Raw genomic sequence first — 22,287 nt, forward strand, 5'->3', positions numbered from 1 at the left:
TTGCTACTGACGCTTTGTACATTTGAACCACAACACCTCATACATTTGTAGTAAAAAAGTTAGGGGAAGAGGAAAAATGTAAATAAAAATTGTATGGCTGAACAATGACTTCGGTATATAGGAAGAAGGACAATCAGTTTAATTGACATCACTTTTTAATCTAGTTATAATGAAAGTAGATGTTGAAAGAAAATAGAAAACCCTGTGGAGTAGGGATGTCAAATATATAAACATTTGAAAATGCTATTTTAGATATAATTTTCTGGAAAATCTGTCACGAGAGACTACATTATTTACCCTACACAAATTCTCATAAGTATTTGTTTGTGTTTTCATTTCATCTTAAGTGTAATATACTTTTTTTATTTCCAACTACTGAGAGCTCTTGCTTATTCTCTAAAATTTCTACCTGGATCCAAGGGTCTGTTCTGCACCAAAATCAGGATCATCTTATCTGCCTAGGTTGGGTCAGCACCATTGATTTAAGGGCTAGACAATAAAGAATAGATTGTTTCTGTCTTGTATGTTTATGACAATCATTTTTTTAAATATTCTCGTCTTGACCTTACTGAGCACAGTCGTAGCTTTCCAACAGAAGTCTCTTTTTTTAATCATGTCCTCCATGGAGTCTTCATAAGCCAAGGACAGAAAACAAAAACTATATTTATACTCTTGTAGATCTTGTGTTTCTGAAAGAAAATGTGTCGTATATTAGGTGCCTTTTTAGTTTGGGGGACACTACACAAAAATGTACTTATATACTTTGTGTAATCAAAGATAGAAAATAACACTGGGTCTAGGGTTTGGTATAATCGGTCTTGGACTGCTGCTTGATTGAAGCAATGAAGATTGCTTAGAGTAGGCAGAACAGGCATTGGCTTCTCTGTTTTGATACAATACAATTCTATTTGCTGTTGTGAGAGACTAACTTTTACATGCTGGTGATGTTCCCTGTAAGCTGAGCACTTGGGCAGCTACTCACAAGAGATTCAGGTGCTGTTCAAATGATTAGCAGAGCACTCACAGCTGCCCACAGCTTGCAGCATATGTTTCTATTGGTGGTGCACATTCACACATGCCTCAGTGCATATAATAAAATGTATTCTACTCATGGATGGAAAAAATTAGAGGGAACACTGCATGCTTGTTCTGCATATGCCTTTGCAGCTGTCTTATCCTCTTCTGGATCAAGAGACCAATCAGTTGCAAAGATGTCTCCTGTCTCGCAAAATGTTAGAGCTATAAAATAGTAGAATAGACTAGTAAACATACATTTGAAACCAGTGTTTTTCTCAGAACAAGTATGTTTTGATCTTTGTGTACACATGAAGTGGGGATGTTAAATGTTGTTTTCTTTAGTAATCATGTAGTCACAAAAATTTGTAATGGTTACTAAAATGGTCTCCAGAGATGGAGGCAGCAGTCAGTGTGCTCCCCACTCCTCGCCCAACCTCATTCCCACAGAGCCCCTGCTACCCTGCGCTGCTGCACAGCATAGCAGGGTTGGGGAGGGAAAGGCACTGCAGGCGTGGGGAGGAAAAGGCAGGCATCTCTAGGGAGCCAGCTTTTAAGCCAGTCTCCCTTGAGCACCAGCTCTCACCTCTCCCAACCCCCTTGCTGCCTATGTTGCAGGCAGCAAAACCGGCACATCAGCTCCTGCCTGTTAGAGAGGCAGCAGGGCAGGATGGGGGAGAGCAGGCAGCTCTGCAGGAGCCAATATGGGCAGGGAACTGGCTTGAAAGCTGGCTTCCTGCATGTACCAGCTCCTGCCTGCCCTCCTCACCCTCCACACTGCTGCCTTGCTATCTGAGGCAGCATTGCAGGGTGGAGGGGGACAGGTGGCTTTGCAGAATCCAGTGCTCATGGGAAGCTGGCTTTTAAGATGGTCCCGCCAAGCATCAACTCCTGCATGCCCCCATGCTGCTGCCTCTGTGGATTAAAAGATGACACCCCACAAGCCCCAGGTTTTCCACCTCCGCCCCTCCCCCTTGCTGCCTCTGATAAAGAGGCAGCAAGGGGAGAGGATTGTGTGTAGTTGTTTGGATTAACCGATAAGCCTAGGCTTATTGATTAATCATTTAAACATCTATACGTGAACATCCCTAACAAGAAGTGAGATGTTTAAATTCTCAGGGTTTCTTTCACCTTTGCCAAAGATACTTTAATACCATAAAATCCCTTGGCACTGAACATAGGATGATTTTAAGGTTAAAGATTCCCCATATACTTTTTGACAAATGTTAAACATTTTTACATTACTTTGTGATGGATGAATTGATTAGGGGAATGGATTAAATAGGCAATATGTAGCAATCCAGCAGAGGAAACAAAATATTTACAGTGTAACTTCATACTGAATATTGTAGCTGAAACTGGGTAGTTCTTTCATTTATAACAGGTTAGTGGCATAACACTCTCTTCACCTGTGATGATTTTTTTTCAATATATCTTTAAGTTGTACTAACGAGGATTTTTTGGTCTCTTTACAAAATGACAGATACTTTAGATGAATACTTCGAATATGAAGCTGAGGAATTCTTGGTCTCCTTGGCCTTGTTGATTACTGAAGGTCGAACACCAGAATTTTCTGTAAAGGGTAGAACAGAGGGTTTTCATTGCCCTCCAGCACAGTCAAGTCAGCCCCTAACCTGTAAGCATGAATGCTCTGATAAATTGGCCCAGGTAAGACAATATCTGTATACGATACATACTGTGGGGTATTTATGGAGAATCCCTGGAATCTTCCATTTGTGCGAATTGTCATGGCTCCATTGTCAATTGAGCTACGGCAATTGAAATCCGCTGGCATTCTGCCCCGTAGCTTTCTAGTTAAACACTAGTGACAGTCACTCTCTATATAAATTGTTTTTTTCCCTTCAACAAATATGTGATTGAAAATAGTACTGACAGCGTAATTTTGCTCTTAACAAACATCTTATTATATAGCCTCTATAAGGCATTTTGTCAGTAAACATAACATTCTTGTGTTCTTCTAAAGAGTAGAATGGTATTATTTTCTATTGTCTAGGTGTATAGAACCATAATTTGCTTTAAAGAGATCTTTTGAGAAAATGTATTTTTCCTAAATTTCGTTGTATTTCTAGATGATCTTGAACATGCATTTTTCTGTTTTGATCATTGTTGTGTGGATAGAGGGAGTTGGTACAGAAAGGTTAGAGCTCTTCTATCCCTAACTAAGAGGTGTTGATCCAGAAATCTGTAAACCTATGCCCCTAGCTATGCAGAGTACATGCAGTGAGAAGCTCTTCTATATGATCTTTCTTTTCCCCACAAATTCTCTAAATTGCCACCTTACAGATTTAACGTAACTTGCATTGTTAGTGGCTTTGCAGCCTCCTTTGTGGTTTGAAAAACGCAGATGTGTTCGTGGACTGAGCCCTTAATGCTTTCACATTTTTGAATGTGCTCTTAAAGTTGATTTTGAATCTAACTAGTTTTGTGGGGGTTTTTTAAGTGTCGTCAAGCCAGAAGAACCAAGACTGAGGTTATGCTACTGTGGAATAATAATATTCCTATCATGGTAGAAGTAATGCTACTTCCAGACTGTTGCTATAACGATGAAGGACCCACCACTGAAGGGAGTGATTTAAATGATCCTGTAATCAAACAAGATGCATTGCTGTTAGAAAGATGGATTTTGGAGCCGGTTTCCCGACAGTAAGTGTGGGTGTGGAGGTTAGATAATAATTTAAAATGGATTCTTGCAAGGAAACTGACTGGTTTAATATCTTGGATTTGAATTCCAGATTATTATTGCTGTTCTTAGAAAATAATTGTATTCTAGTACAAAATTTGACTTAGAGTTCCCACAGCCTTGCACTTTGTGCAATCACCTGAATAATATGGGTGTAAAGTTTTACTAATTTAGATGGTAGCATTTTACACTCACTGGGTGTGTCTAGACTACATGCCTCCTTCGACGGAGGCATGTAGATTAGCCAGATCGGAAGAGGGAAATGAAGCCGCGATTAAAATAATCGCGGCTTCATTTAAATTTAAATGGCTGCCCCGATCTGCCGATCAGCTGTTTGTCGGCAGATCGGGAGAGTCTGGACGCGATGCCCCAACAAAGAAGCCTTTCTTCATCGACACAGGTAAGCCCCAGGTTTACCTGTGTCGATGAAGAAAGCCTTCTTTGTCGGGGCATCGCGTCCAGACTCTCCCGATCTGCCGACAAACAGCTGATCGGCAGATCGGGGCAGCCATTTAAATTTAAATGAAGCCGCGATTATTTTAATCGCGGCTTCATTTCCCTCTTCCGATCTGGCTAATCTACATGCCTCCGTCGAAGGAGGCATGTAGTCTAGACACACCCACTTTGAACAGGTATAATAACTACATATGGTGCATGTTAGTGGAGAATCAGGTCCTATTTTTTTTCCATTAAGGACCTAAATCTCCTTGCATTATAAATTCACAACAAATATGATAGTTTTGTTTCTAGCACTTTTTATTTTCAGTCATTCTATTGCTGGTGTTTTGATAATGCATAGTGTCTTTGTATATCTTTTTATAAATTGTGCATTGAACCATAATTTCCTGCGGGATGTTTAGAAAATGTGTGACTTAAAAGCTCAGGAGTAGTGGGAGGAAATTTTACAGAAACTGATTGCGTTTTCAAAAAATATTATTGGTTTCTAAGATCTTTAATAAGATCAAAACAAAGCAGCTCCAGCTTTTTAATAATCTTGTGGTGTTTTTGTTTTTTTGTTTTTTGTAATGGCTCTTACCCAATACCTGCTTATTTCTCTTAATACATTTTAGAAGTGGAGATCGCTTTATCGAAGAGAAGACCCTCTTATTGGCTGTGCGGTCTTTTGTTTTCTTTTCTCAGTTAAGTGCTTGGTTGAGTGTTTCACATGGTGCTGTTCCTCGTAATATTCTGTACAGGTAAGTTTGAGGTAGAAAAGAGCCAGTTGTTTGTTCTTAGTGGGTAATTGTGGAATAGAAAGTAGCCTTGAAATAATTGATTCTCCTCCCCTGTGCCATTTACTTCCAGGAGGGGTATATAGATGGGCTTTGCTCATTGTTTGTTCTAGTATTTGGTTTGGGGATTTGGCAAAGTATGACAGTTTCCAGTTTCTTTAATGATTTGTATTTGTCTTATCTTTTCTTAAATATAATTATTTCTTTAGAAAAATCTGCATACAATGTAAATTTATACAGAGGCTTTTCTGTATTATTTCAGAGTAAGTGCTGCAGATGTAGACCTTCAATGGACTTTCTCCCAAACGCCAACTGAACATGTGTTTCCTGTTCCTAATGTTTCTCACAATGTGGCCTTGAAAGTCAGTGTCCAGTCCTTGCCTAGACAATCGAACTATCCAGTTTTGACCTGTAGTATTCACACCAGCCTAGGCTTTTATGAAAAGGGAATTCAAGAACATAATCTGCATCAGCACTGTGATTCCATAGAGGGAGAGCAGCACAGTGTGTCCAGTTCACAGCGTTCCTGTGTTAAACAAACATGGACATTGATACCTGAAGGCTTGCTTAATGCAAAAAAAACTCCTGAATTTACTACATCAGTAAGAACTGTAAAACTTTATCCAGCAACTGGTTTTGGGTCTAACTTTAGAGCACCGCAGTCTAAAGTTCATTGCTATAATGCTATAGGGGAAAATAAGACACCGCCACATGAAACATCAGTCAGAACTTTGAAATCCTTTTCTTTGATTGATTCCCAAGTTCCAAGTAGTCACTGTTCCCGTCAGCCTGTAGGAGAAACTAATCCTTTGATAGGTTCTTTACTTCAGGAGCGACATGAAGTTATAACAAGGATTGCTCAGCACTTGATTCACTGTGATCCATCTACTTCACATGTTACTGGATATGCATTCAACATGCCTGAAACCAGTTCAGTTACTTCAAAGGTTTTTTGGAATACTTATGAAGATGAAAGCTCGCTGAAAAAAGGCAAGGACATGTCCTCTGTTTCTACTGCTAACACAGATATTACATTATTGGAAGACTGCTGTAAAGGCAAGACAAGAGCAATACTAGAGAATTCATTGGTTGATTCCCATGTTCCCATGAACCACTGTTCTCGTCAGTCCATAGGAGAGACTAATCCTTTAATAGGTTCTTTACTTCATGAGCGACAGGAAGTAATAGCAAGGATTGCCCAGCACTTAATTCACTGTGATCCAGATACTTCACACATTACTGGGCATCCATTCAATGTGCATGAAAGCAGTTCAGACACTTCAAAAGTTTTTCGAAGTCCAAATGAAAATGAAAATTTGTTGAAGAAAGGCAAAGACACATCCTCTATTTCTTTCTCTACATCTGACGTTGCCATATTAAAATATAGCAATAAAGTAAAGACGAGGACACCTGATACCCCTCTTACATCTTGTAGACCTGAGGGTGAATTGAAGGCTTCTCCAAAACCCCAAGCAAGAAGAAAACTGCTTCTAGCAAAACCCAGTGAAGTCATCCAAAACACATTTAGGCAGACTCCAAATAAAACTACTAATTCATTTACTAGCATAAATATATCCTGTATCAAAGAGATTAAATCTGAACTGCCAGATAAACTGGAAACAATACTTTCTGGTTATCCACATAAAGATCAAATGACCAGCAAAGGCATTGGTAAACAGTGTTCAAATTTCAGCACGACTGACGAACAGATTTGCAAAAATAAAGAAAGAACAATCATGAGTGAGACTAGTAATGGAGATAGTTTAGCCAATCCACAGTTAGATAAATCCAAAATCCTTGAAGGTACAAAAAAAGCAACTATAATGCAGCCATCTGATATTTTGCACAAAAATGAGTTTAAGTGCTTAGATACAGATTCAAAAAAGCCAAATATGTGTGAGCAAAATACCCAGCTTGTTAGTATTGAAAATTATTTAAATAAAGACCATGATAGTTTTAAATGCAAAAATAAGCAGGATAAACTGAAAACTGCACATGATGAGAATGAAGACCCAACAGATTATGAACTTCAAAGCAATTCTCAGAAGAAATCTGTAGAAGATTATTTGGCTAGAGGTGAACGACGGAAGACTGCAGATGTGTTGGTAAGTACCTAACTGATAAGAGGGGAGTAGGTATTTAAATAATCAACTCAGGAGAAAAACCTCTAGATGTATAGATTTAATAGTGCTCTTTTATGAAGCGGTATAGTTAAAACTTCTGCTTTCAGTTTTGAAGATTGATTTTGTGTATTTTAATATTTAGAAGGAAAACTGACAGGGTCCACACACCATAACAGAACTGTTAAGGAATAATTCCCATAGTCGGACTACATTTATGAGACTTTTAGTTTTATAACTAGAATAATGTCTAACTATGCAACATGATGAATAGCAAGCCAGCTAGTTCATAGTGGCTGTGAATTGACATCAAAAGAGACTCTTTTTTAGAGAATGCATTAATTTGATGTATACTGTTTCCTGAAACAGTAAAACCATAGATCTAATTTCTCAGAACCAGGGTGTAATCTTAATATGCTGCAGGGAAAATGAGAAAAACTTTTGTTCAATTTCTGAAGAAAAGGAGAAACAAATTCAGAACTGAGTTTTAACTAGATAGTCCCCCTGAAGTATCGTATTGTAGCTTGAGTAAATATATTTTACTTACAGAGAACTCTACCGCTCAAGCATTTGAGTATATGGCGAAAGCACAATTTTCACTCTTTGGATGGAACTTCAACTAAGGCTTTCCATCCTCGAACTGGATTGCCTCTGCTTTCAAGTCCAGTAAGTTACTATTGGGATTTTTTAGCCATTATTCTGAAGAAAGATGAAATAATTTCATATATTAATCTTCAGATGTCTAGAAAATCTGATTAAAAACTCGGATTTTTCCAATCTGTTAGTGTGTCACACTAACTAGTGGTAAATTTGAGGTAGAACTTAAAATAGAATAATAATTTGGAAAAAGAAAATGAGCCTGAGAGCTGCTGATGTACCATCTCAGTCACAAAAGGTTACATTTATAGAATTTTGTAGTATTGACAAGGCCCTTAGTTTTCAGGTTTTTATTTCCAAGTATTTATCAGTGTTTAGTTTTTAAATGTAGCATGTAAAAAGGTTAAGATCTTATATATTTTTATATTTTTTTTATTGATTATGTCAAAATTGTCACAGACAGCAAGCTTTGTGATTTATATCTTCTATTTTTCCTTAGGTTCCTCAGAGAAAAACACAATCTGGGTGTTTTGATCTGGATTCATCTTTGCTGCCTTTGAAATGTTTGTCTACACAAAGGTATTTATCTTTTTCTACATACTAGAAAGTGTGGGAGTGTATTCTATGGCATAATTACATATGTAAACTGTAAGCAGTAGCACACAAAGTGAGCAAGGCAAACTAACAGGGGCGGCCTGTGACTCGCGGTCACCTAGGGAATCGCAATCATAGGCAGACTCGGCGGTCACCTAGGGCACTGCCAGCCCCGGGCGCCCGATGATTGTCACGGCCATTGATGGCTGTGCAGGCGGGGCGCCGATCGCCCCTTCCGCCTGGAGTGCCAGCTGCAGCAGCCGGCCTCGGGCCACTCCTGCAAACTAAGCGTAGCTAAAATGTGAGTATCAGTCACAGGAACTCTTCTTTAGGGAGTACTCTTTCTCCTTAACAGTTGTAACAATTGGGACACGTTCCTGTACAGATTCCAGCATGTTTCAAATGTACACCAATCACTTACAAATTTTATACCATAATTCTTCTTTTTACAATAAATAATTAGTCCATATCTTGTAATCTAAAACAAAGGGCACTTTCAGTAAATAAGAGTTTCACTTTCATATTGGATTTTTTTTTAAACTGTAACAGCTGGCTTAGATGAGTTTACAGCTGCATTGAATTTCTGGAGATATGCAAAGCTGCCAGAGACTACTATTGAATCTGTTACATAGTAGTTCAGATTGATAATCCGAGAATATCATACACGAGGAAATGAAGTTAGTTGCTTGACTCCTTTTGTCACTGATTTTTTTTTTTAACATTCTGTCATATATATTTTCAAATCTCTGTAAAGGAATGTGGGATCAGATCTGGATTCTCAGGCTATGTCTAGACTACATCCCTCTTTTGAAAGAGGGTTATAAATTAGACATATCGAAATTACAAATGAAGCCGGGATTTGAATTTCCTGTGCTTCATTTGCATAATCACGTCATGGCGTTCTTTTGAAAAACGCTATTTCTGAAGTGAAGCCGCGGTCTAGACACGGTTCTTTCAAAAAGAAAAGCCTTTTTCGAAAGAACACCATGACACAATTATGCAAATGAAGCACGAGAAATTCAAATCCCGGCTTCATTTGCAATTCTGTCTAATATACATCCCTCTTTCGAAAGAGGGAGGTAGTTTAGATGTACCCTCATTGTGAAATCTTTGCCCCCTTGACTTCAGCAAGGCCAGAATTATATCCTTTTAACTTTTGTGTAGAAGTTAAAGAGGCTAGTTATGATTTCTCATACACTAATCAGCATAACTGGAAAATCTGTTACTGTGGAAGCTAGTTAATGGGAATTTCAGGACATCAAAATAAAACACTTGCATACAAGACACAAGAATGTGTTCAATTACAATAGGTGGAATTGAAAACACAACAATTTATGTTGTTCTTTATCTGTTTTTAGTGTACAAATTATGAAAAGCATTGTTCAGTTCAGCTTACTAGAAAATGGCTATATTAAGACTTTGTAATATAATTCTTTAATCATTATTTGGTGGGACCATATTTTGTGACACCTCAAAAAATTTCTCCCCAACTGTATTATAAGCATAACAGAAAACAAAGAACAAATTGTATTAATGCCATTAAACTATTATGCCTTTTTTAATAGTCCACAACAATGTATAAACACAGAGAGTGACCCAGAAGGCCATGGGAAACCATTTCTGAGTTCCAGTGCTCCACCCATAACAAGTCTTAGTCTTCTAGGAAACTTTGAGGTATTGTATTTGCTCCAAAAGTCCCATATTTGAATAATATGCTATAAAGGATTAATTCAATATGTGAAAAACTTCTAAATAACACACTATGTTCATTATTAAATTGAGCAAAAAGCCCTTTGTTGTGATCTTTATTTACAAAAGCTTCCCAGCCAATCCTCTGTCATAAGCATGAACATTGAACAAGTGATGGAAACACTGTTATCCTTTTATACTTATTTTAAGGAATCAGACCCTTTAATTGAAGAGCCGGATTAAGAAAGGTACTTTAGTGACTACAGCCCATGGCCCCAGGCTAAGGGCCCCCTGCAAAACCATCTCTAGGCTGTCAAAAATGCAGATATTTTTGTGGAGCCCCCTAGCCCAAGCCCTGGTCTGCAACCACTAAAGCCCCTGTGTTCTGGCCCTGCTTGATGGGGGTGGGAGGAACACGGTTCCACATGCTGCCATCCTTTCCCTGCTTCCACTGGGCTGGAGCTGCAAGCACAAGATGCTCTGTCTGCAGGATCCTCCCCCTCAGGAATTGCAGCCAATGGGAGATGAGGGAGATGGTGCCTGCAGGCAAGCTCAGGGCAGTGCTCTGAGCTACCTGCCCCATCTCCTTCCCTCTTTCCCCATAGCCTGCACCAACAAAGGGGCGCTGCCTCAGGTAAGTGCCCAATCCCTTGTCCCAGCCTTGAGACCTCTCCCACACCTTAAATCCTTTCTAGACTCTGCACGCTTACTCCTGTCCTGAGCTACATCACATACCTTTCTGCCTCAACCCACAACTTTCTTCTGCACTCTGAAACCTACTGATCCTACCCGAGGGCCCTCCTCCAAATCTAACAGCCCTGGATTCCCAGAAGACTTAATCTGGCGCTGTTTATAGCCATTTTATTCCTATAACTCTGGGATGAGAACAAAGATGATCAACCATAGGCTTTTGTTCTTGGTTAATGTTTATACTGAGATGCTGTGGAAGTAATTTAAACAATTAGTTTCTTGCAGTTTGACACTTAAAGTATGATACAAGCTAATGTAAATGGAATGAGTGAAAATGGTGTTAAGGCACGCCTTTCATTTCAGAAAATGTAACTTAAGTGACCAGATAGTGCCTCTTTATAGAATGCTAGTTCTAGCTGTGAAATTTTCATATGGGATGATTTCATTACAAAAATATAAATTAATTTTTATTGATTTTTTTTTGAGATTTTATATACAAAAGAAAATTATTGCATTGATCCAGTGAGGTCTTTCAGAGGATTTCGTCGCATACTTTAATGGGAGTAGGATTTGGTTTCATATGGTGTTTACTGTAGAAATAATGCCACTCTAATACATGTTTAGAAGTTGGATGTATGTTCGTGGTTTGCTTATGATTTTTGGCCAAGTTCTCTCATAGTAGCCCAAACAATAACGTTTTAAGCTCACAAATGTCCCATTTGAAGTTACTGCAAGTTATTACTGAGCAAGGAGTAGAGAATTCAGCCCTTTATGGTCTATAATATGTCATTTTAAGGTACTTCCTTGCACTGCGTGTCCTTGTGCCTGAAGCAGGTACTGTGCCTCCCTGTGTCTGAGGAGTTCAGAGAGAGTACAATCACTGCACTACTCTTGCCAGACATTGAGTGTCCACTTCTCGCTCTTTGCTACACCAGACTATCTCTTCTGTGCATGTTCACAGACTAGGTGATGGGGCTCTTGTGGGAGAGGCTAGTGCAGACAGCAATACTAGCCTTGTGGAATCCTCAAGTCTGTAAGTTCAATGGCCTTGTATACAGCAGAAGAACAGGGGACAAAAAGGTCTCTGCACCCTGTTGTCTGTTTTTTCTTACTCCCCTATGAAGGGGAAAGTCACTCTTGCTATTCCTGACTAAAAAGAATGAAAGAGATGACTGTGACAGCTGTGTATGATAGCTTGCAATCATTTGATTAAAGTTTATAGAAAGGTTTGACAATAAATATTTGCTGTTTTCTATGCTGTATACATAATCAGATATGTGTACCCATTTGGTCTTTCAGGAGTCTGTGTTGAACTATCGTTTAGATCCTCTGGGCGTTGTTGATGGCTTCACTGCTGAGGTGGGAGCAAGTGGAATCTTCTGCCCCACTCACATGACTCTTCCAGTTGAAGTGTCATTCTACAGTGTCTCAGATGATAATGCACCCTCTCCCTATATGGTATGTATGTGTCTTTGTTTATTTCTATTTTCTTCTGCGAAAGTCTAATGGAAATGTACATACATTTTGGGGAATGCGAATACTTCTTTCTTAGAATCTGTTCTGTTTAAAGCAGCTCAAAGTTTGGGTTGAAGGCCAATATAACACTTTATAGCCATTTTATTCATATAACTCTGGGATGAGAACAAAACTGATCAACCATAGGCTTTTGTTCTTGGTGAACTTGCATAACTTGCAGTTCTTACTACTTTAGTAAAAATATGTAGCTACAAACAAATCCTAAGGCTGTGCACTTTATTATGTATGTGTTAATGTATGCATTTGGCCCTCATGCTCCTAGCCAGTTGCAGACACAACCTTTAGAGTCAACAAGTTGATTGACCCCTTGTTTAATAGGAATACTATACTACCAAAGTTGGGAAACTAAAACAACCCATCAGCTGTGGCTTAATTTGCTGATATGACCAATGAAGTTCCACTGTGCCTCTGCCCTGCATTTCTACCATGACAGCAGTATTTTTGTACACATCAAAGCCCTATATGCTAAAAAGCAAACAGGCTTTTAACATTCCAGTGTTTTGTGGAGAAATATAATTAAGCCTCACTCTTCATTCAATGGGTAACGTTTACCGTTCAGGTTAATCAGTAGGGGCTGGAGTAGCTTCCCAACCAACCCTGGGCAGGGGGCTATTTCAGCCTCCATTGCCCTCTAGCGCAGGTTACATGCTGGCTCTGCAGGAGCCATCCACAGAGCCGGTAGCAAAACCTCCTTGGGAGCATGGCCAGCAAGAGCTCCCACTCCCACTTCCAGGGAGGCTTCACTGTGGACGCTGCAGTAAAAAGCTTATATACGTGTTATATTGCAGAGCCTGCAGCACGTGTAACTGCTGGAACTTTCAGCAGTTACACGATTACATTTTTAGAAGACTTTATACGTCCCTAAAATATAGTAGCCTGCCTTGGTTTTGGTACGTCTGCATAGCAATATTATTTTGAAATAACTAGCGTTATTTAGACAGTAAGCAGTTATTTTGAAATAATGTTTAAATATTGTCAAGCTGGAGGACTTCTTACTCCAACTCCTGTAACCCTCATTGTACGAGGAATAAGGAAAGTCGAAGGAAGAGTGTTTTATTTCAAAATAAGTGCTGTGTAGGCGCTCCCAATTTTGAAATAAGCTATTTCAAAACAGGCTACACAATTGACATAGCTCAACTTGCATAGCTTATTTTGAGTTAAGCCCTGCTGTTTAGATGCACCCTTTGTGATAAGCTCCTTGGTAGGAAAAGTTGAAATTATGTGGATAACAGATCCAATTCTAAGATACAGTTTTTAGTTGGCATGTGATAAATAAGATTTTTAAGTGCCTATCTAAATAATTTAGCATTTTAAGAGAGCTTCTGAAAATCCCATTCTTAAACTAAATCTTAGTCAGTGTTCCCTCTGAACTGCATAGCAGCACAGCTTCACTGACGATTAATTACCTGTGAAGCTGCAGCTTAGAGAGAACACTGATCCTAGCTAATGTGCATTTTCAAGAATAAATCTTAAATAATGTGTATTTTTCAAGAACAAGATGTTGAAAAATATGAAAAGGCTTTAGAAGATGAGCGAGAAATCTTTTGGCTTCTCTGTTTTAAGTTTGAGGGACCTGCTTATTTTTTGCTTGTTTTTTTTTCTCCAGCCAAACACCACTCTTTGAAATAATCTACAGAAATGAAAGCATATAGGTTTTTTTTCAGGTCATGCTGGTGTCTTATGAGTGGCTAAAGCACCTTTGGTTATTTTATCAGCTGGACATCATTGTTCTGATTCTGCTGCACATGCTGTAAATAATCATATAATATTATGGTTGTGCATCACAGAATTAATACATTTATCTAATACCTTAACTATCAAAAAGATTGTTTCTGTTCTTATGGCCAGTTTTTCTGCCCTGGTCTGCTATATTGCATGCCCACTTCTGAGCACACAAGCCCTTGTATATTGCAACATTATCAAATTTGCACTTTAATACAAAACCTTAACAGTGGTCTCTCAACAGAACACCTTCCCAAATGCATTGAATGAGAGCTGGTCAAATGTGCTGATCTGTTAGTATAAATTATAAGGTTTGCATTAGAATGCAAACTTGATGAAATTGGGCAATCTTTTTTATTTTTGTTGAAGGGAGTAGGGATGTAAGCAACTAATTGAGTAGTCAAGCATAAGCTTATTGGGTAGTCAAGTGACGACTCGCTTCTCCTGAATCTGTATCAGAGGCAGCAAGGGGGAGAAGCAGGAGCTGGTGCTGGCGGGAGCCAGCTTAAAAGCTGGCTTTCCCCAGCACTGTCTCCACGATGCAGGGGTGGGGCAAGGGAGGCAGAACCGCAGAGTCCCCAGGGTGGTACAAGCTGGCATTGTTCAGTCCTGGCTATTGCCACCTCTGGAAGTTAACTGTGCTGCGGCTCTGCACTTTAAGTGCACTACATTTAAAGTGCAGAACCGCAGAGTTCCAGGACAGACCCGTACATAGAGGGGATGTGAAAGGTGTGAGCACACCCTCCCCTCTTTGCCCCCCCAACAGCCCTTCATGGTCCACCATAGGGCCTATTCTGGCCCGTCTGGGAAAGGCAGAGGTAGCACGCTGCAACCAGCCTCTCTTCCCCCATGCTCTGGCAGGCAGGGGGAAAGCAGTGGAGGCACTCTGCCAGCCTCCTTCCCCCATGCTTTGGCTGGCTGGGGGAAGCCTGCAGTTGGTTCCCCCCTTCCTTCCCAGGAGAGACTAGATGATTATGCTGGACTCTTCTGGGCCTTAAACTCTGAGTCTGTGATTTAAAAAAATCAGAGTTTGGCTCAAACTAGAAATTAGGGCTTGTCATGCTGATAATAACTTTCCAGTTTGCTGCTGTAAGATCCATGGTGCTGCTGTAACTGCATCTTGTGGCTGGAGTATCCATCACACTCATTAGTTCAGTTTAAATATATTTACAGTTATTTTTAATGTTTGTAGTTACATGGATAAAGCGTTCTCATATGCTAATATTATGTGTTATATGCTAAATTTTTTGTCTGTTTTTTTCCCAAGGGTGTGATTACTTTAGAATCCCTTGGTAAAAGGGGTTATCGGGTACCTCCTTCAGGAACCATACAAGTGGTATGTATTTTATAGCATACAATTGCATAACAGTTCTCTCCCAAACATATACAACTAAACATTTCCGGCTGATGCTGCTATAGCATAGGTAAGTAGTAGACTGCATTTTTGCTAGAAGATTCCGTTTTTGCACAGTACACTCAATGAGGAAAAGCATTAATGTACTAAATAAGGTGATTTTTTCAGATTGGTGTTTATATGTAAATGACTGTTAAAGATAAACATGGTTGATAGCAATGCACTTTTTTTTTTTTTCTGGTGACATTCTGAATTTCCTTAGTAAGCAATACAGATTACTAAAGGAGATTTTTGGAGACATCATTTGGTGGGGATTTTGTATGTGTGCATTATATTAAACAAGTGTAAAATGTATGACTTGTATTGGCGTTTGATATGCCAAATGTATATATGGTATAATAAGATGCATACTAGTTATAAGTACTGATATATAGAAACAGGACAGGAGAATACAGTGCATGATGCTACAGTATATAGTCACATGGTTAAAACTTGGTGTTTTTACATCTGTTAGGTATGTTAGGATGATCTCATAAAGGATAAATGGATTTTTCCTGTTGGTTTTGGGGGTTTTGAGTGGAGGGCCTTGGATGGTGGGATTAATCTTTATATATTTTAATCGTTTCTCACTGTGACTTAAATTTTCCTGGAGCAATATCAGATGCCACCTGTGGACACACCAAAACCACTGGCACCAAGGAGCTCCCTGGTGGGGGAAAAATAGGTTATTTGGTTAAAGAGATGTCTACCAGATTGGGACTTGGGTTGCTGAATATGAAGCTGTGTAGGTACTGTAATACTGTAACTTTTTTCAGTGTGTAAGTGTGTGCATGCTAGTAACTCATGGTAAAAATTCACCATCAATTTTAAATATATCCCATGAAAGAGTCTGAGGTAAGTTATCCCAAGTTTCAGGCTCATTAATGGTAACAGCTTTTAGTGATCTTTTATTAAAAAAGCACAACAAATCTAGTCCATCTGAATTTTGTTAACATATTTCTGATGATTTCTGATTTTCATTATTTGTATAAAATCTATATTTGTGGCCTGAGCAGAATATCACACCTCAATATTTCAACAAGCCCTATTTTTCTGTAAATGTTAAAAATTGGGAATTAGAATTATATTTCAGGAATTGATTAATCTCTGTAGCAGACCATTTTGATTTTTGGAAACACAGAATTAATCTAAACAGAAAGCTGACACAAGAGCAAACAAAAGCTTGTACTGATTACCAAAGAAGTAAGAGTCTGCCTCTTGCATGAAGAACTAGTTTGCACTAATGATTTTCTTTAATCATGTTAATGTGAAGGGAGAAAATGAACTGTTCAGTTGCCAAAAACTGAAGTGTAGAAATACAAGCTAAACAGTAATTTTTAAATAAACTTCCAATACAAAACAAGGGAATAGAGCCCATAGAGGCTGCCCAGTGAATCTGAACCATGATTATTCGTTGGCACACTGAATTCTCATATCTTGTCGCCCTTTATTATTCATCGCATCTATGAATCAGCCTTATTTTCTAAAATAGCTGTTTGTCTTTTTCAGACCTTATTTAACCCTAATAAGACTGTGGTGAAAATGTTTGTAGTGATCTATGACTTAAGAGGGATGCCAGCCAATCATCAAACATTCCTACGACAAAGAACATTTTCTGTTCCTATGAGACGAGAAGTAAAGAGAAGCATCAATAAAGAAAACATTCGGCAGACTGAAGAAAGGCTACTACGCTACCTCATACATCTGAGGTAAGGGTATGTCTGCTGCCCATCGATCAAGCTAGTAGCGTAATCAGTCCAGCGGAAGTCAATTTATCAAGTATAGTATAGACAAAATCGACTGCCGATCGCTCTCCCATCGACTCTGATACTCAATCAGAGTAAGAAGCAGAAGGGCAGTTGATGGGAGAGAACCTCCTTTCGACACACTGCAATGAAGACACTGCGGTAAGTAGATATAAATACGTCCACTTCAGCTACGTTATTCATGTAACTGAAGTTGCGTAACTTAGATTGATTTCTGTTCCGTTCCGTCCCGTCCCTCCACCCCCACACAGTAGACCAACCTTAAGATCCTCAGGCTAGGTCTCTGCTGGTGGAGAAAATCGATGTAAGATATGCAATTCCAGCTATGACAATTGTGTATTTGGAGTTGATATACCTTACATCGATTTTTCTGGGGCAGCCACACAGTGGACGGTTGACAGGAGAAACTCTTCTGTTGACTTCCCTTGCTCCTTGTGACTGTGAGGAGTACCACAGTAGATGGGGACATCCTTGGTGTTCAATTTAGCGAGTCTTTACTAGACTGTTAAATCGAACCCCAGAAGATTGATCACTGGAGCATCAATCCTCGGGTAAGTATAGACAAGCCTTCAGAATATAACAAAATAATTATCTTACTTCAGTCTTGAACTCATTTACCATGCAAATAATACAGCCTTATTAAACAGAATATTTTTAACTTTGTCTTCAAGAAGAATTTGTAGTAGATGGAAAAAATTATAGTAAATAATTAGACTTCAAGGAGAAAATTGGTAAATTTAAGACTTTTGCTTGGCATTAATGTGGTTTTGCATATTATTAATGCCTGATCCAGACACAGTCTTCTCGGGTGACTAACAGTAAGGTCATATCTGTGGTGGTTGTTTAAGTGGAAACTAATACTCCTACATTGCTCTATTTAAAAAGAGCATGGGATAGAACCCTAGTATCCTGACCCATGCCTCCAGTTCAGTAAAATGGGTTCTTACATGAAAGTCTCTAACCTGTTAACTTTATGAAGAACTTTGGGATGATTGTGTAAATATTTTTTAAAGGCTGCTTGAAACCAAGCATAATCTTCTTCTTACCCTGGCTGTAACGAGAGCAACTATGCAAAGCCAAAGTGAGGTGTATTTGTCTATTATCCTGTCAATGAGATGGGTGCTTGCTCTGATGCCCCTTGTCCTTATGCTATTTGCAGTTTCATACTTGCATACCTGTCAAAAAGACCACCTAAAAATGCAAAGATGTGATCTGATTGCAGTTATTTACAATTTAAGTTTAATTAGTATAACAATATGAAGAATGTCCAAAGGTGGTATAGTGTCCATTATAATTTCAGTTTGAACATCAAAGAAGTTAAAAATTAATACTGTTTGGGCCTATTTAAGTCTCAGAGGGGTATCCATGTTAGTTGTAACTTCAAAAACAAATAATCCTATTGCACCTTAGGGTATGTCTACACTACAGCACTATTTCAAATTAACTTAATTCGAATTAACTATTTTGAATTAAGCTAATTTGAAATAACGCATCTACACAAAAAAGACTATTTCAAAATAGCACGTCCACACTGAGTGGACCCTGAACCGAACTTAAGGCTGGCCGGAACCAGTGCCAGCAGGGCACCAGGTTAGGACTTAGTGTGTGGGACTGCTGCCTGAGGCTAACTGAGCTCCGTGCTTGAAGGGACCCTGCCCCCACCCCGGACAGACAGTTCTCAGGGTTCCCCACTTGCTTGTCTACCTTGATGAGGAACAGCAAAGCAGTCCTGTCTTGAAGTGCCCTGAGTGCCCAAACTAGAGAACCATAGCACTCAGCCACATGGAGACAGAGCTGCCCCAGGCATGCAGGTGCATCTCGTGGGGTCGTTGCCATCAGCCCGGCTGCACTTGCTGCAGGCTGCCATCCGGGGGGGTCCATCGGGGAGCTGTCAGGCTTCAGGAGGCCCTGAAAGAGAGCGTTCACCCCTCAGAGCCTTCCCGGTCCTCCCCACCAGGGACTTGTGACCCATTCCTCCCTCATGTCCTTACACTTACCCCTCTCTAGCCCCCCTTCCTGATGTCAAGTAAAATACACGTATGTTCAAAAATAGAAACTGGGTTTATTGAACAAAACTGGGGGGTGAGGGATGAACCTCTGAGGAGAATGGGAAAAGGAGGTGGGAGAGGGGAAGAGAGAGGGTGGGAGAGGGGAGGAGGAAACCTGGGAGGGGGGAGCTGGAAGGGGGAAGCAAGGGGAAGCTCAGGGCTCAGGGTTGGGGGGGGTCTCACTGGCCCAACTTGACTTTCATGCAAACCTGCTCCTGGGTTCACATGTGGCCTTTGGTGGCCAGGCTGGCAGCTATCCTTCCATAGACAGCCGTGTTCCTCCGTCTAGTGCAGAGATCATGGATGTTGGGAGCACACCTCCCCCCCCCCCCCCCCAAACCTGAATAAGGTCATGATCTCCACCCTGGACCAGGAAGGCGCCCGCCTTCTCCAGCCACTGTCAGGCTCCTGGGAGCTGGCAGACTGCTCCTGGGGAGCAGTGGAGGGCTGGCTGCCAGTGGCTTGCTGGCTCATGTTTTGGGGCCACTGGCCACTGCTGGCTCTGGGCTAGCAGGCATGGAGTTGGCACAGGCATTGTGTCCAGGGTCTACCCCTTTAATGGCTCCGGGGCTGGGGGAGAGGAGAGTAAGTTTTCCTGGTTGTGCCCAGAGTGGCCACCAGGGCTCCCTGGGAAGGGCTGGAGGCCCCCTATTTCGAATTAAGTGTCTACACAGCACTTAATTCGAAATAGCTATTTTGAATTTGGCGTTACTCCTCGTAGAATGAGATTTACCAAATTTGAATTAAGGGCTCCGCTATTCCAAATTTAATTTGAAATAGTGGTTTGCATGTATAGACCCTATTAAAGTTAATTTGAAATAACTTTGCAGTGTAGACATACCCTTAGAGACTAACAAAAATATATTTAGTATCATGAGCTTTTGTGGGCATAACATTTTAAGTTGTACCACAATTGATGGTGACCAACTGATTTTGGGGTATGAAGGTAAAGAAATAGCAGATATGAGCCGTCATTTGTCTCCTCTTCCACTTTAGTTCATAAGTATGTGCTTTGATGGTTTTGTAAATAGAATGATATTTTTTCCTTCTTCGATGACTTTGTCTGAATAGCTGCTGTTTAGATCGTTCCTGTGCCGTACATGGAGATACAGAGAGTCTTCCTTCATGATCTTCCCTAGTAAATAGCCTAACAGAAGGGCAGTATGTCTACTGCATTTGGCCCTGGATTTCACATGTAAATGGGCTCAGCATTTGGATCTATGGTAGAGAACAAATTATGGATTTGCAGTTGGTATACTGAAAAAAACTTCACTAAAATGAGTAGTCAGTTGGCTGTAGGATCTCATTTATAATGTTAGATGTTCCCCTTGCTGGTCTGCTAGCTGTATCACCAGACTTTTCTGCTTGAGCTTCAAACTCAAAGAATAGACAATTGTAATAAAAGGAATCTGTGGAGTTTCTCAGAATACCGGCTTTAATTTCCAATAGGATTGTTAAAATCCAGGTAAATGTGTAACTATTGAAAATCTCAGCTGTTACAGGGTTATCCACACCCATAGTAGAGGGCAGCAGCTGGTGTGCCCTGGGAGTCAGCTTTTAAGTCACCTCCTGGTGTGCATGAGCTCCCACCTGCAGCCCTGCTCCCAGGGAATTGGCTGCTGCCCCCATGCTGCTGCTGCGTCTGAGGCAGGAGTGCAGGGTGACAATCTGCTACTCAGGAGTGGCGCGGGAGCCTGTATATAACAGTGAATATTAACAGAAAAGCCCAGGCTTATTGGTTAACTTGTTTACACGTTTACAGTTTCACATCCTTAATTTCCAACAATGCTGAACTATTAGAAGGAATAAAACAGGATATTCTAAATTTTACAGAGCGTATTTCATGCCAACCTATATATAAAGATTTGTTACAGATGCACGAATAAGTTGTCTTGTTAAAGTATTATTTATATAAAAACAGATGTTATTGTAAAGCATTTGTTTAATGCAGTGTCTGCCTTTAAATGAGTTCTACCAAAAACATCTATATTAAAAAATCTCTTCCTTTATAGTAATAAAACAAGTAACTTAATTAGACTTACTGAAACTACATGTGTGTTGCTCAAAAACAAACAAAATCACAGAACTGCAAACTGCATGTGGCAGCATCTGTTTGTGAGGCACTAATTAAGGTTGTGTCAGCACTTCTCTTATAATAGGTTCTTTTCAAGTGGTTGTAACTCAGCAAAAACATTTGCACAATGCTAAAACTTAACATACAATCAGCTTTTCAAAAGCATTCTTTAAAGCTTCAGGTTTAGTTTTGCTTGTGCAATTTTTCAACCCATGTTTTTGTGTGTTGAAACTCTCTGGTACTCTTAGCGTATGACTGCATTAGCCACCCTAGTTTGAACTAGGGTGGCTAGTGTAGACATACCCTTACAGACTGTATTTGTACTTGCAGATAAAGTATCTAGGAAGGCCTAAAATGTAGTTTGAAGAGAATAGTAAGGCTTCTTTCCTATGCAAAATCTCAGTTGTACCCGCAGTTTTAGAAATATTTGAAAATATTTGCCTGTCAAGTCTCAAGTCAGAACGAATGTTGTATTGTATTCACTTACAGGGATTTAAGAGTTGACAGTCCAGATTAGACCAAAAATCCATCTATTCTAGTATCCCATTTTTGACAGTGGTCAGTACCAGAAGCTTCATAGGCTTCTGTAATGGTCAATTAAAGAGTAACCTATCCACACATCTCTTACTTATTCATTTTTTAATTTATTCTTTCTAATCCACCCTTTCTAAAGGGTGCCATAGAGTTATATATTGGAACATCCCTCACTTCTGCAAACTACAAACATAATTTAATTTAGGTTATGAGCACTATATTACTTGAATGGCTAAGCTGTAGTTATTTCTTGGACGTGTATGGTAATTAAAAATAGGTTGAATAGCCTCTCATCTTGTGTGCCCAAGAACTAGTTGCTCAAAGAAGCAATTGCTAAGAAATTTCTTCTCTAAATATTATCCTAATGTGATGTTTGACATATTACTGCTTTATTAGACTTTTGTCTCGTTGATCTTCTTCAGCATTGCACTCTCAGGATTTTTCCAGATCTGGAGGCTGGTATTATAGTTTTCTGATTTGGGATTTATGCTTGTATTCTACTGTAAGATCCTTAGAATTTTATCACACTTGATTCTTTATAATTTTACATATATAGTGCTCTATCCCCCCCCCCCCC

At 39.7% G+C, this 22,287-nt stretch overlaps 1 protein-coding gene across 2 annotated transcripts in view; it reads left to right on the plus strand.

The window, feature by feature from the left end:
• ATOSA (atos homolog A) overlaps window positions 1-22,287 on the plus strand; it is a 62,589-nt gene that overhangs the window by 36,888 nt on the left and 3,414 nt on the right. For both annotated transcript variants that reach the window (XM_006118518.5, XM_075897268.2), the window contains exons 2-11: window positions 2,498-2,682; window positions 3,476-3,678; window positions 4,786-4,911; window positions 5,210-7,052; window positions 7,617-7,733; window positions 8,164-8,243; window positions 9,824-9,932; window positions 11,937-12,095; window positions 15,163-15,231; window positions 16,798-16,997. In XM_006118518.5, coding sequence (XP_006118580.3) covers window positions 2,498-2,682; window positions 3,476-3,678; window positions 4,786-4,911; window positions 5,210-7,052; window positions 7,617-7,733; window positions 8,164-8,243; window positions 9,824-9,932; window positions 11,937-12,095; window positions 15,163-15,231; window positions 16,798-16,997 — 3,091 coding nt within the window. The remainder of the gene's footprint in view (window positions 1-2,497; window positions 2,683-3,475; window positions 3,679-4,785; window positions 4,912-5,209; window positions 7,053-7,616; window positions 7,734-8,163; window positions 8,244-9,823; window positions 9,933-11,936; window positions 12,096-15,162; window positions 15,232-16,797; window positions 16,998-22,287) is intronic.

The sequence above is a fragment of the Pelodiscus sinensis genome, chromosome 14 (genome assembly GCF_052426305.1).
Source record: "Pelodiscus sinensis isolate ZL-2025 chromosome 14, ASM5242630v1, whole genome shotgun sequence".
Classification (NCBI taxonomy): Eukaryota; Metazoa; Chordata; order Testudines; family Trionychidae; genus Pelodiscus; species Pelodiscus sinensis.